This window comes from Grus americana, chromosome 4 (genome assembly GCF_028858705.1).
Source record: "Grus americana isolate bGruAme1 chromosome 4, bGruAme1.mat, whole genome shotgun sequence".
Classification (NCBI taxonomy): Eukaryota; Metazoa; Chordata; class Aves; order Gruiformes; family Gruidae; genus Grus; species Grus americana.
In genome coordinates this window covers 34393-48201 of record NC_072855.1, presented here as the reverse complement: position 1 = coordinate 48201, position 13809 = coordinate 34393, and the positions used below count along the sequence as shown (strand labels likewise).

Below are 13809 nucleotides of genomic sequence, written 5' to 3'. Positions count from 1 at the left end.
GTGACTTGAAAAGTGTTTTTCATCCTGTTGCAGATCGGCCACATTTCCTGCCCTGTTGCTGCTGCTGAGACAGCTTTGCTGATGCTGGTGGTTTTTCCCCTCTGAAGTCAGGATCTCAAAAGAGTAAGTATTTTCAATGCTTTTAACAAATATTTGAGTTTTAAACGATTGCAGGTTGTAACAAAGTCAGCCTCCTATGCTTACTAGTCAGCTAGGAATATTCTTGCCTCTTTGTGGTTTAATTGTTAGGAAAATGCACATTTGCCTAAAGACTGCAACCGATTTGCACAAGTAAATGGCCAGTGGTGCTCTTGAACTATACACACTGGCCATCGTGGTCTCACGCTAAAGAAACTGGCTTTGTCAACAGATTCCAGCATACTGTGTTTCTTCATCCTGTTGCTGTTCATAGTCCTGTCCTGGCCCTCCTGCCTCTTCCTGCTGAGCCACAGCAGGCGTGTGCTCCACTGCTGCCTGCAGTGTGCTCCACTGCTGCTGCCCTCCAGGCTTTGCCCGCGGTGCGGCGGCAGTGGGATGGTGCTGCAGGCAGTATAGTGGCTGCGCGTTCCTGGCGTGCAGCTCCGGGGTAGTCTCTTCCACATGGATGGAAGCATGTGGACAGATTTTTGGTTGTGCCAAAAAAGCTTGTGTTGCTTTAGAAGCATAACAGCAAAAGCAAAAAAGAGCACTGCTTTCAGAAGAGAAGGCTTCACAAACAGTAGTGGTAACTTTCTCTGCTGAGACGAGCCAGTGCATCTCAGTGACAAGTCTGGCCCCTTGCTGGCTGCCTCTTCTCCTCCTGCCCAGCTGTGCACACTCCCTCTGCTAAGCATCTTCCCTCTGCTGCAGGATTTCAGATAGTGATCTTACTTGTTCCCAATTATTTACTCCTCAGTTGTTTACTGACTGTCATTATATGCTGGTAATTTGCTGTTGCAGCCAGCACCATGGGTTACTGTATCTCAGTAACAGGGCCACTGAGATGTCAGTTTGGCAATTGGGCATTGATGCACCAAAATGACATACAAAACATTAAATTCTGATGAACAACAAACACTCCAGGTAAGTCTTATGTTAAATCTTAGCTGCAAAATAGTAGAAACAACTGATTTATGAAAGCACTTAACTAAGGCATGAAGCTCTTGAAACAGAAGGAAGAAATTGTATTGGTAGAACCTGACATTCATCCCATCGAAAAATAGATTCAACTAAAGAGTTGAAAATATTTGATATAGTAGGGCTTATTTCTTCTTGTCCATGCCTTATAGTTCAATGCAGAAATACTTCTCCTAATATGTTTTCTAATCATAGAATAGTTTGGGCTGGGAGGGACCTTTAAAGGTCACCTAGTCCAACCTCCTTTGCAACGAGCCAGGGACATCTTCAACTAGATCAGGTTGCTCAGAGCCCTGCCCAACCTGACCCTGAATGTTTCCAGAGATGGGGCATCTACCACCTCTCTGGGCAACCTGCTCCAGTGTTGCACTAATGCTTTAAGGTATCACAGAAACAGAACTGCTACTTCTCTTCACAGTGGACTAAATAGAAGATGCTTGTGGGAGATGTTAAGTACTCAGTCACCACACACGGTCTGCCTGATACAGTTGAATTTAACAGGGTAAATACCTACTTTAACTGGTTTAAGTTATCCAGGCTTCATTTCCAAGAAGGTATAAATATATTTTTTTTCCTTCTTTACAAGATACTGTATCTGAGCAAAAACATTCAAATGCCTTCTGAGAAAAGGAAACAGAAATAAAAATCCAACTTACTCTGCACAGAAAAAGTTCTTGTGATGAAAACAAAATTTCAGTCACTTAACTATCTGAAGCAGAAAGCTGCCTTTTTTAGAAACATGGCCTTTTGTAAGGGTGAAATATCCTTCTGCCTTTCTCTGATCACAGGCTTTTTAAAATTTTTTTCTTTTTTAACAAAGGTCTGAGAATTGTAGGTGCTCTTCTGCTCAGTTCTTGGCTCTTTAGTGATCTGATGGTGCTTATTCACCCTTACGTGAAAGACCAAGGCCACCCCTTAGATTCCATTTAGGTCTGTGAAACACCTTTTGTCGGGATTTGCAGAAGACTGAATTTCATCCACAGCTTACACTTACGTAGCATACGGAACAGGAAGGATTGCTAGCTTGGAGAAAAGTCCTTTGCCCTTGAAATTCTCCACAGAACTAATCTTTCAGCTAAAGTTTCCTCAAGATAGGCAAGTATGATGTGTTGCCTTTTGGAAGCCCTCAGTACCCTCTTCAGTACCTGTGCTAAAATCAAGTGTACCGTTGTTGGAAATATGCAAGAAAGTAATCAAAGGATGCTACCTAGCCTCTGTAAATAGTCAGTGAGGTGCATCCCTGAGAGAAGAAACAAGATGACACCATCAGCCAAACAAAAGAAATACCAAGATAAGAACAAGAGGAATTCTACTGCTGACAAAGTCAAAGAGCTATTCGAACTGTGAGTGAACTATCCTAATTAGCATAGCAAACCTACACCTCTAGAGGAGAAAAAGCCCACCCCTCACTGAGCATGCTGAGTAAAAAGATAGGATGCTGTAGCTTTAAGCAGAGACGGGACATAGCAAGGACCAATAAAAACAAGGGTAACTAAGCGTAATTGTTAAAGTAGAAGCAAAAATGCTGATAATGGTTGCTTGAAATGTATAAATACTTGCCCTGTGATGACTAAGGTGTGCTATAGCTTTGTGGAGGGACCACCTAGCACCCACCTCTGTGCAGACATGAGTTAAACAAATGTCTGTGCTCTGTGTGTTAGCAGCTCTTTGCGCACCGGGTAAAGAACCCTGTTTGGAGACAACTCTACAATACTTCAGTTCTCTACATTCTTTGAATGATCTCTCTAGTTTTATTTTGTATAATTTTCAAATGAAATAAGGTCACTATAAATTGTATCCACTAATGAAGTCACAAAAAAAAGCTATTCCTAACTTAGTTTTTCCTTCTGCTTTATAAGGCATGCATTCTTGGAAGAAACTTTAGATGCCCGTCACAATCGGCTCAAAGGGAAGTAAGGCAGTAGAAACAGGGAATGAAAAATAGTTGGCATGGAGCAACTCAGAGGGAAGGCTAGAGTCTTGGCAAGTGTGACGTGTCTGTGGTATTTGCTGTTGTATGGAAACTGGGAAAATTCAAACTCTACAGTGTGGACGCTATTTCGAATGTGGGGAAGGGAAGGGGATCATATGTTCAGCTGTGAGAGGCTTCTAGTTTACAAGGATGGCAGGGAGCTCCTCTCACCTGTTCAACTGACCTTCTGCAAGGGTTCTCGAATACTGTATGAGATAAATTGCTGCACAGAGAACCTCTGCCAGAAAATAAGTACAGTCTGCTGCATGAAGTTTCTGAAAAATGGCCACATCTCCTGGGTTAGAGTTCTTGTCCTCCCTAAGAAATCTTTCAAGTTAGAATCCATACCTATTTGAGAGTGGGGTTTTGTTTGCTTGTTGTCTGAGTGTTGTAGTTTTTCTGTCTGTTTTAGGGGTTTTGTTTGTTTTTAAAACAAAAATCTACTACATCATTCTCCAGTTTGGGTATGCTGGAATTAATCGTACATTTATACAATACATTTGGTCAGACTGCTGTTCCAGCTAGGCACGACAGCCAGCTCTACATCTTCCCAGATTGCCTTGAGCTTTTCTTTTATAAAGACTCTCCTCGAGGGTGGTCTTTACCTGGGACTGAGTATACATATCCAGGACCTTCGCAGGGCCAAGGATAGTGTAACAAACCACGTGAACTTGCTATTTTCTAGTACCAGGAAGAAAAACATTTGGTTACCTATCAAAATTACCAACAAAGTGGTAATGTGGTCAGATTAATTCCAGAAGAGTGGAGGGCACCCAGTTTTCCAGGCTGATCCAAGTATACGAAAGCAAATACAAGTTGGTAAATTGTCAGAACAGGAGTAATTAGCGTTACATCTATGTGCACTCTTCCTATGAGAAAATGAAAGTAGACTGTAAAAATGGTGGTCAACAGTTTCAAATAAGTATGTAATAACACAGCCTGTCACTGCAGTAGGGGTGTTACTTCCCCTTGCAATGAAAAGTATAGTATATCTGCATAATCTAGAGGAACAAGGATCACTTAGTGGAGTATGAACTCCCTATATTAATGGATAACTTAATTTTGAATGTAGCCATCTCATTCCTTCAACTATATTAGATGATGTCCTGGAACTTGTTGTGTGTCAGAAAAGGTCTTGTCTCAAAAGTGTACTCTGCTTGTTCTGACCCTCAGCTTTGAAGTTAAAGCACAAATCACATTTGAAATGGTCAGGAAAAATCCCTCAAGGCCCTAAGAAAATCAGAGAAGCAATAAATCAGGAGAAAGGCTTCCTGGACAGACACTAGAAGTGAGTCTTCATTACAGCTGGGAGAGTCTGCCTAACAGCATGACTCTGGAAGGATCTAAATAAAGTAGAAGGACTAGGGAAATTTCACTCATGGGAATCTGGATTCCTTTTTAGAACTGACAAAGCTCCAAAACCAGCTGGACCCTGAGCCTGTGAAGTCCAAAATGAAAGATAGTTTGGAGCTGGTGCTTCCTCATGACCAGAAGAAAACACCACTTCTGTCCACGTCCTTCCCCTCTTGAAAACTGCCTGTCCTTTCGCATCAGTTGATACTACTTAAAAAAAAAAAAAAAAACAACCAACCCTACTTCCTCTCAACCTTGCTCTGCTTTCTAAATTTGCACATATGTTTTCATGTGCTGTTAGCAGCTTCCCTCCCACTTATGCAAGTATATGCACCCAGCTGAGAATACAGCCACTAGTATGCACCAAAATCTAACAGATCCTGTCCCAGGACTACTGTACATATAGTTTTTCCCTAGATATTTCCTCTTTTCTACAGGAATCTGCCCAGAGGGATTTGAGGACTTGATATATTCATGCAAGATTTCTGGACATTGGATCTCTGAGACAGCTAGGTTGCTGAATACTTAAAATTTTCTGGCACGTTCACTGTACATAGGGTCATGTCAGAGCCACTGCTCAAGCTAAACAGTGACAACACATGTATATAATTGGCTCAGGAAGCACTGGACAGACCTGCTGTGTGCACGTTCATTCCCACTGAGAATCCTGGGAAACGAGACACCAGTATGTATGTGTACTGAAATTCCAGACACACATCAGGCTCCCCTATCATACCAACTCACGTCACTGACTTGTCCAACAAGACTCATTTAGCTGAAGTCCCTATTCTTTCTACTTTCTTCTGGCAAATCATCAATACCCAGTCTCAAAACTTCACAAAGCCTCAGCAGACAGGAAATGTTTGTGTGTGGTGTTTCAAAGCACTTTACCCCTCTCTTCCCAGGGCCTTCCTCCTCAGAAGTAAGTCTGGGAACTGCTGTGGGATGGGATTCAGCGTAACACGTGGCCTAGAGCTGGGATGAACAGAAATACCTTTCATGATGCAGGAATGCTTATTTAGCTGTACAACTTGCTTTTAGTCTCTCTTTTTATGAAATTTCCTAAGCTATGTGAGTGTAGGTGGAACATGAGAGATAAACATCTATAAAGTATGATTCATGAAGTGGAAAGTGAGAGATAGAGAGTGCTGTTAAATGCATTAGCAGCTGCACCTTATTCAGAGCCTTGTACAACGCAAGGATTGTGGATAAAGTACTAGTGCACTAGGATGGAGATAAAGTACTAGTTCATCATGATTACAGCAGGCACAATTCTCCTCTAATTCTCTGGGGCACGGGCAAAGCAATTGGATTGCCCCATTCTTTGTGTCTGCCATAAAGGTGTCACAGATTACCCTTTTTCCCTTCACCCAACGTAGGGATGCATGCCAAGAACAGACATGATACTTCCTGAGTCTCAGGGGCTACCTGTTGTACAGAGCTTACAAGGGTCTTTTCAGACTTTTAAGTTACTTCATGCAGCCATTGCCAACAATGCATTCTAAGGGACCCCTATTACAATTTGCAGAGTAGGAGCCCTGTGGAATTCCCAAGCTGCCACTGAGAAAAGAAAAATGCTAATTATAAACAAACCTTCTTGTTATTCCAAATACTGACCGTATTTCCTTTTTACTCTGAAAACTGAGTTGAAGAGGACTGTGCCAAGACAATGACCATTCTGTAGGCTTTTCCTATCCTTTGCAACTATATCAACTACTCTCAGGATGAAATGCATTTCTGTTGTCTGTATGAGTTCACTTTCAATGAATTGTGGACGTTCTTTCAGGCACAATGAGGACCTTCGTACAAACATCCTATTGTATCAGTGAAAGTTCCAGACATTATAACTGCAGAATATAACTAGGATGAAAGGAAAACCATGTCCATAAATACTGTGAATGTCTTTGCCTTTGACACAGTTCTTCTGTAAAAGTAATCAGAATAAAGCTGAAAAAACATCCAATCTTAAGTGCTTGGAAATTAAATTAATTTTTCTATACTGTAAAGTAAGTCAGTCTCCATAAGCAACTCAAATCTGAATCTGTCTTGTTTCCATGAGCATTCAGAGATTCCCACATGGGTTTTTTTTGGAGGGCTTATTTTCTTAATTACTCTCTCCCTCCCACGGACCTTAGATTCCACACAGGCTATCGTCTTAATGTGCTAACAGGTGGCAAGTCTGGTGGATGGCTCCCACTACCTTCCCAACATTTTCTTACCTCAGCAGAACTATTTGTTGAGCCTCCTGCTGCTGTGTGTCTGCTGTATTGTTTGAACTGGAGCAATCCATCCTGCACAGCTTGTACCACTCCATTTCCCCACTGTGGGAAACAGCCTTCTCTTGGTAGCGAACGGAGCTCCAAAATGCAGGCTTGAACTCGTGCAAAGTTTTCTCTCACTTGCTGCAAAACAGTATTCAATGAAATTGAAAGACTGGAAATGTCAAACTGATAATATGAAATAAGTTTCCATAACATGGAAGGAGGCTTTTGAATTCACAGCACTGAGATAACACTGGGGGCAGGAGCCAAGTCGTAAAGCAGTGAACAGCGATACGACTCAAAACCAGCTGATTGTTATGCTAGTAACAACACACGATCACTCCTCAACTTTTCAGCCATCTACCTGTCTGTTGCCTGCTGCTAGCCAAAATGCAGTAGTTTGGCATGCCCCTCTCCTCTGGCCCTGCATAACACAGAGGCAGAACTTGAGACATAAATAGGAGCACTGAGGCGATGTGATATCCCTAGGCCATGATCACCCCTGCCATAGCCATACTCCTTTACTCGTCAGGCTGTGGACCTGCGTTCAGGAGGGTTTGGAGTCAGACTGTGGCGACAAGCTCAAAAAGGGGTTCCACAAACTCATGGGTAATGTGTCCAGAAGCAGATACCAAGAGGAATAGCCTCAAATGTATCCTCTATCATTGTTAATACAAATAGGGGACTGTGAGGAGAATGAACTGCAGAAAGTGATTGGGCACGGGCACTCCCCCAAAATAGCCTTTCATTTTGAGACTAGGCTGATGGACTGTTGGTCTGACTCAGGAGGGTATTTCTTAGGCTCTCACACGGCTCTTTTAGGACGTTCACCACAGCAATGATTATAAAAAAAACAAACACTGATGGAAGGTCTGTGGACCCTCCTGCTTCAAAGATGAGCTACCAGAGCAAGTGTAGAAAGGAAAAACTGTTCTATAGCTGTCATTTGTAAAAATGTTTTATTCCTTCAGGCAACAGCTACCACAATACAAAGGCTGCCCTGAGCACAGCTGGTCTGACTCATTATGGCAGGATGAACATTAAAAACGCACAGATTATTAACCCCTGGTGCTCCACTATGATGCTTTGTGTCAGTCTCGTGGATTGGAGGATATTGGGCCATATTCTCGCTGCCTGCTATGGCGATTTGGATTACCTGCAGTCCAGGGTGCTGCTGAACCCTTATATCACATATGTTGCTCAGCACTCCCTTGAACTTGGTACTTATACTGGTCACCTAAATCCACAGAAGGCAGTCTGAATATGAACCAGGCTGGCCAGGATCATGGTAGACCCCTCTCATCTCTTTCTCCATGCAATATTAGTTGAGGCTATCTGGTACCTATTACCCAGCCATGACCTTTCCTTGGCATAGACATAATGATGCTAGGTGCACCCTGGATCCAAAGGGGGGGGGGGGGGGTGTGGAGCATCTCAGCCAGCATTCACACAGATGTCAGCTCCCCTGAGCTTCAACAAGAACTTGGAGTTAAGACATACCCAGCAGGTAAGCTAGCAAATTTTGACCATAGGAGAGATTATTAGTGAACTCCAACAAATCTGTTTGAAGCAATATAAGATACTGCTGCCAGAGGTCACCTTCCTCACAGAAGAGGCAACATTTGCTTCAGATGCTTGGAGCTCTGACTCACTGAACCACTCCCGAGCAGCCACAGTTTACAGCATCGTCTTTCAGCGTGACTAAGTTATGAACCAGGGGGCTCAAGCATGCGTTCACAAACAGCTCTGATGGTTCCACAAATAAGGTGGGGAAGAACGCTGGGACAGCTCAAACCTTGCCTCAGAATGGTGAAGAGAAGGAAAGACACCACACTTTGTACTCTGCAGTGCAAGAAGTGTCTGGCCCATTATGTCAGTTCTGCTGTGAGGTTAGCAATCTTTGATAAATGCACCAAGCAGATGTAGCCAGGAGCCTCTTCAAAGTCCTACGGCAAAATTTCCTGCAGTTCAGATGCCTGCCCTGCAATCCCAGGAGGCAGCTGCAGCTCACACAGATGTAAACCAGCTGTCTCAGGTCAAGTATTGCTCCTAACTGGGGCAGAACAAGGCTCAGCATGGGCTGCAGGGCAGCCTGAAGGTCCAGTTAAGTACCTGTCCTTTGGAACTGGCACCAGCAGAGTTGCGTTTTCTCTTGTATATGCACAGCTACTTTAAATGTTAACTTGGACAAGTCTACACAAGCTGCAGTTTCAACTCTGGAATGTGCTTGGGACGTAAAGTAAGCAAGCTTCTAAGCAAAAATTGTGGTGTTTAACTATTTCTGACTGCACCCCTCTTCCAGGCGCTGACACCCCCAGCCCATGGGCCTTGACATGTCTCTTTGTGTGTGACCATGTCCCTTCATTACACAACTACAAGAATTCATAACTTCGCACTGTGCGTCCAACAAAACATTTTAATCTGCAACACTACATCGCTCACAGAGAAAAGCTACCAAAATGAGAGATCAAAGCAGGCCACGAGACGGGGTAGGCACTGTGCTCACTGCCCTGTCTGGCTCCTTCCACATGTTGTACCCTCACCTACTTCAATCTGCTAGTCCCTGCAGTTAACGTCTTTCTCCCTTGTTTCTTTTTCAGCCCTTTATGTCAGGGAGGCTCTGGGAGTTGTGCGGGATGGCTGACCATCCCAAGGGAAAACCAGTAGGAACAGGGCCCATCAGCTGCAGGTGCTCTGCTCAGAGTCCTTACTCAGTCCCACATTAAAGTTCTATGCGCACTTCCCCTCGTCACCATCTGTTGTCCTCCACCAAAAAACCAAAGAAAGGTGTGTTGGGTTTGTGTGGCAGGGTTTTGGTAGCGGAGGGGGGCTACAGGGGTGGCTTCTGTGAGAAGCTGCCAGAAGCTCCCCCTGTGTCTGACAGAGCCAATGCCAGCCGGCTCCAAGACGAGCCCGCCGCTGGCCAAGGCCAAGCCAATCAGCGCCTCTGTGATAACATATTTAAGAAGAAGAAAAACACTTAGAGAGAGAGCTTTTGCAGCTGGAGAGAGGAGTGAGAAGATGTGAGAAACTCTGCAGACACCAAGGTCAGTGCAGATGGAGGGGGAGGAGGAGCTCCAGACACCAGAGCAGAGATCCCCCTGCAGCCCGTGGTGAAGGCCATGGTGAAGCAGGCTGTCCCCCTGCAGCCCATGGAGGAAGGATGAGGGGGTGTAGCGATTCCACCTGCAGCCCGTGGAGGACCCCACGCTGGAGCAGGTGGAGGCACCTGAAGGAGGCTGCGGCCCATGGGAAGCCCACGCTGGAGCAAGCTCCTGGCCGGACCGGTGGACCCATGCAGAGGGGAGCCCACGCCAGAGCAGGTTTGCTGGCAGGACTTGTGACCCCGTGGGGGATCCCACGCTGGAGCAGTTTGCTCCTGAAGGTCTGCACCCCGTGAGAGGGACTCCATGCTGGAGCAGGGGAACGATGAGAGGAGTCCTCCCCCTGAGGATGAAGAAGCGGCAGAAACACCGTGTGCTGAACTGACCGTAACCCCCATTCCCCGTCCCCCTGTGCCGCTGAGGGGGGGAAGGTTGAAGCCGGGAGTGAAGTTGAGCCCGGGAAGATGGGAGGGGTGGGGGGAAGTGTTTTAAGAGTTGATTTTATTTTCTCATTCCTCTACTCTGTTTTGCCTAGTAATAAATTAGATGAATTCCCTCTCTAAGTTTGGTCTGTTTTGCTCGTGACAATAATTAGTGAGTGATCTCTCCCTGTCCTTATCTCGACCTACAAGCATTTTGTTATGCCTTTTCTCCCCTGTTTGGTGAATGAGGGGAGTGATGGAGTGGCTCCGGGGGGCACCTGGCCCCCAGCCAGGGTCAACCCACCACAAAAGGCTATTTACTTTCTTCCTGGTTTCCTTTTCTTTGGCATCCCCCTGCCCTTTTCAGGGAAGCTCTTTGGACTTGTTAGGGTTAGGCCAATAGGGCAGAGCAGTAGGAACAGAGAGCATAAGCAAGCGCCCAGGAAAGACTAAGAAAAGGGTAACCATACGTGACAGTTCCCCATGTACTCTCCCAGTCTCTATTTTCAGCTCTGGGGCTTTCCTGACTTATATGATTTGTCTAATAAGCAACCTTTAATATAGCTCTATCTTGGTTCCTCACTGAGAAGTATCAAGTTGTTCTCTAGCTAGATCAGAAAGTCAATGTGATAAACAGCATGCCCTGTTGAGGCAAAGGGGCAAATTCAAGAGTATAAAAAAAGCAATGGTATTTCTGAAGAAGGCTGAAATGGAACAGATGTTTATTAGATAGAGATGTAAAACTGCTGCTGATTCCAGAAGCTGCAGAGGACCAGATATTGTTATTAGTGAAATTAGGTCCAGTGAAGAAGATAGTCATCTTGATATACTTTACTGTTCCCAATAGAGAAAGAACAATTCTGAAAAACAGCCTTCAGTACAACAGCACATGTCCAAAATAAAGAGATGGCTCATGTGGCAGAACATCCAAGCAAAGCTGGGGAGGAGTGGGAGCTCACACTAGAGTTGTGCCTATCAACTGGGTATGCACTAGTGGCTCAAGTCTTTGAGTGTGAACTTTGCTCTCTTGGACAAGTCCCAGAGAAACACAATATTATGGCAAAAGAGTTGATGTGATTACCAGTCAGGCAAACAAGAGGAGGGGTTATTTTTTGGGTCTCTGTACAGCATTGCTGAGTCCAGTATTGGAATGTAGCATTAAAAAAAATCCCAACAGAACAGTGAATACATAGAAGGGTTTGGACGTTACTAAGGGCCTGTAAAAATGCCTTGCAGTTAGTCTTACACTTTGTTCTCTTTCATTTACCAGCTAGAAGGTTGAGAAGGGACCTGATTATGTTTAGAGGAAGAAAGTATAAAATACAAGCAGGTTCTTCAATCTAGCCGAAAGAGGAAATACATTAACAAATCCCTGGAAGGTAAAGCCAATAAATACAAATTAGGAACCAGGTGCAAGTTTCACAATGACAATGATGAACCACTGGAAGAAATTATCAGCTGAAGTACTTGATTCTCTGTCTTGTAATATCTCCAGATCAAAACTAGATGTCTTTCTGAAGGAAGTGCTTTAATGACAAATGGGTACTTTAGTGAAACATAATAGCCTGTGATATGAAGGAAGCCAAACAATGATCTAAAGGTTCCTCTGTCTTTAAAAACTGTGATTATCAACATGGTATTGTTGTTTAAATAAAAAAGACAACCTATCATGAGCAGAAGATTCATATGATGTGGCACATAGAGGGATTGTGTCAAAGTGCAGTTGTGCTCTGGTGAGCCATGATTACCAAATGAGATCTGAGGTTGCTGTCAGCCAGCACATGTTGGATCAGTGTCAGGACATACCTAGCAAACAAAAAAGTGGGTGTTTGGCCCCAAACACTTACAAATTAACTTGGACATAATGCAGAAATCACAGAAAACAGGCCTGGAACCAGTTGTGAAACAGATTACCTAGTCCATCCTACAGTGACATGCCAGGATGAATTATATTTAAATTAATCCTAGGAAGCAAGACAAGTGTCTGTTCTTAAAGCTGCTAATCAGAGTGATTTCACAGCATCTCCAGAAAATGTTTCTTTGGTATCCCCTTAGTTATCCTTGTCACATTATCTATAACCTATTCTACAAAATAAACACCACCATTAGCCGCAGTCGTCTTGCAGATCACATTTGCCATGATTTTTTTTTTCCCAGTTGGCCTCTACCTTTCCTGAGGTGTGAAAACTTGACAAAATATTTCAGAATGTTTTCACCATCACTGAATAAAGTGGAAGGGTTAATACTGTGTGTTTACACTACATTGCATAAATGAGATTGCTCAGCATGACTGTTTATAATAGTATGACTTCATAGATTCTTGTGAACTTTATGATGCTTTGTAATCTCCAACTTTTATTGTTGAGTCATTCTCCCTCTATATTTATTCTGCTGCATATCCCTAGATGAGTGAAATACTTATTCTTACTGACTTAGATCTATATTTAGATCTATTATCTAGATTTATATTTAAAAGACGTGTAGATGTGGCACTTAGGGACATGGTTTAGTGGTGGACTCGGCAGTGTTAGGTTCATGGTTCAACTCAACGATCTTAAGGGTCTTTTCCAACCTAAATGATTCTATGATTCTGTGATTTCAGGATATGTCTCAAATTTGGCAAAAAATACTTTGAATTCTGATCCTTTCCCCTTAAATGTCTAGAACCCCTCCCAAAGTGGTAATATTTGTGTAATATACTGACCATTTCATCTCCACATTATTACTGCTGTAGAGTTGTGTTTGATAATTTTGATAGAGAAGCAGTACAGACAGTGCAGAAAGTACCATATGAAAGGGAGAGGTACAACCGATGTGTTAGAAGGGAACAGTACAAAATCTAATTTATGCACGTGAGCAACTTCACAGATCAAAAATACGACACTCCTCTTTTTAAATATCATTCTTTCATAAAATTCACCTCTTCCATGAAGTCTGTGAAACTATGCTCTTTGAAAATGATTAATTTTTACATAGTAATTTTTACCTATACATTTGTAGTAAATCATAACTTTCTTTACTGAACTGCAACCATGTATTGCATTCATGTTTGTTAGATCCCAAGAGACATAATTTCACACATACCGTAAAGGGAAGCAGACACTCTTGCTGGTTCTGCACCATGTAGATGCTCAGCAGGGGAACACGGCAGGGGCCTGTCAAACTGCATGCCAAACAGAGTGTGTTTTCCAGAGCTTCAGAGAGTATAGAACAAGTGTTGGTCCAGGAAGGTGATGTGACATCCACAATGAGAATCCGTGATGGCTGCTGGTAGTGTACTTTAGTAGCAGGAAATGTTCTCCGTGTTTCTGAAAGTAATTTTCTAGAATTCATGGCTTCTGAACATGGGTATTTGATGCCCAGTTATCCATCTGCCTCTGAACAGGAAAAAATAACAAATAATAGCAATGAGTGAGACGCTCCCTTTCCCATTCACTTAAAAGCAACCTGAGACATAGCGGATGGTGATGAATTAGAGTCCTATAGCTTTCTCCAAAGCAATCATTGTCCATACTCTAAGATAAACCTACACAAAGACAAGCAATAATGCATACGGTCAGAAAACAAAATGGTTCAACTAA

General features: G+C 43.4%; 1 protein-coding gene across 1 annotated transcript in view; it reads right to left on the bottom strand.

The window, feature by feature from the left end:
- Positions 1–13585, bottom strand: part of M1AP (meiosis 1 associated protein) — a 29042-nt gene extending 15457 nt beyond the window's left edge. Inside the window, exons 1-2 of the mRNA XM_054824529.1 lie at positions 13313–13585; positions 6661–6843 (exon numbers count right to left, since the gene is read on the bottom strand). Of these exons, the coding sequence (XP_054680504.1) occupies positions 6661–6843; positions 13313–13561 (432 nt within the window). The 5' untranslated portion in view covers positions 13562–13585. The remainder of the gene's footprint in view (positions 1–6660; positions 6844–13312) is intronic.
- Positions 13586–13809: the final 224 nt, after the last annotated feature.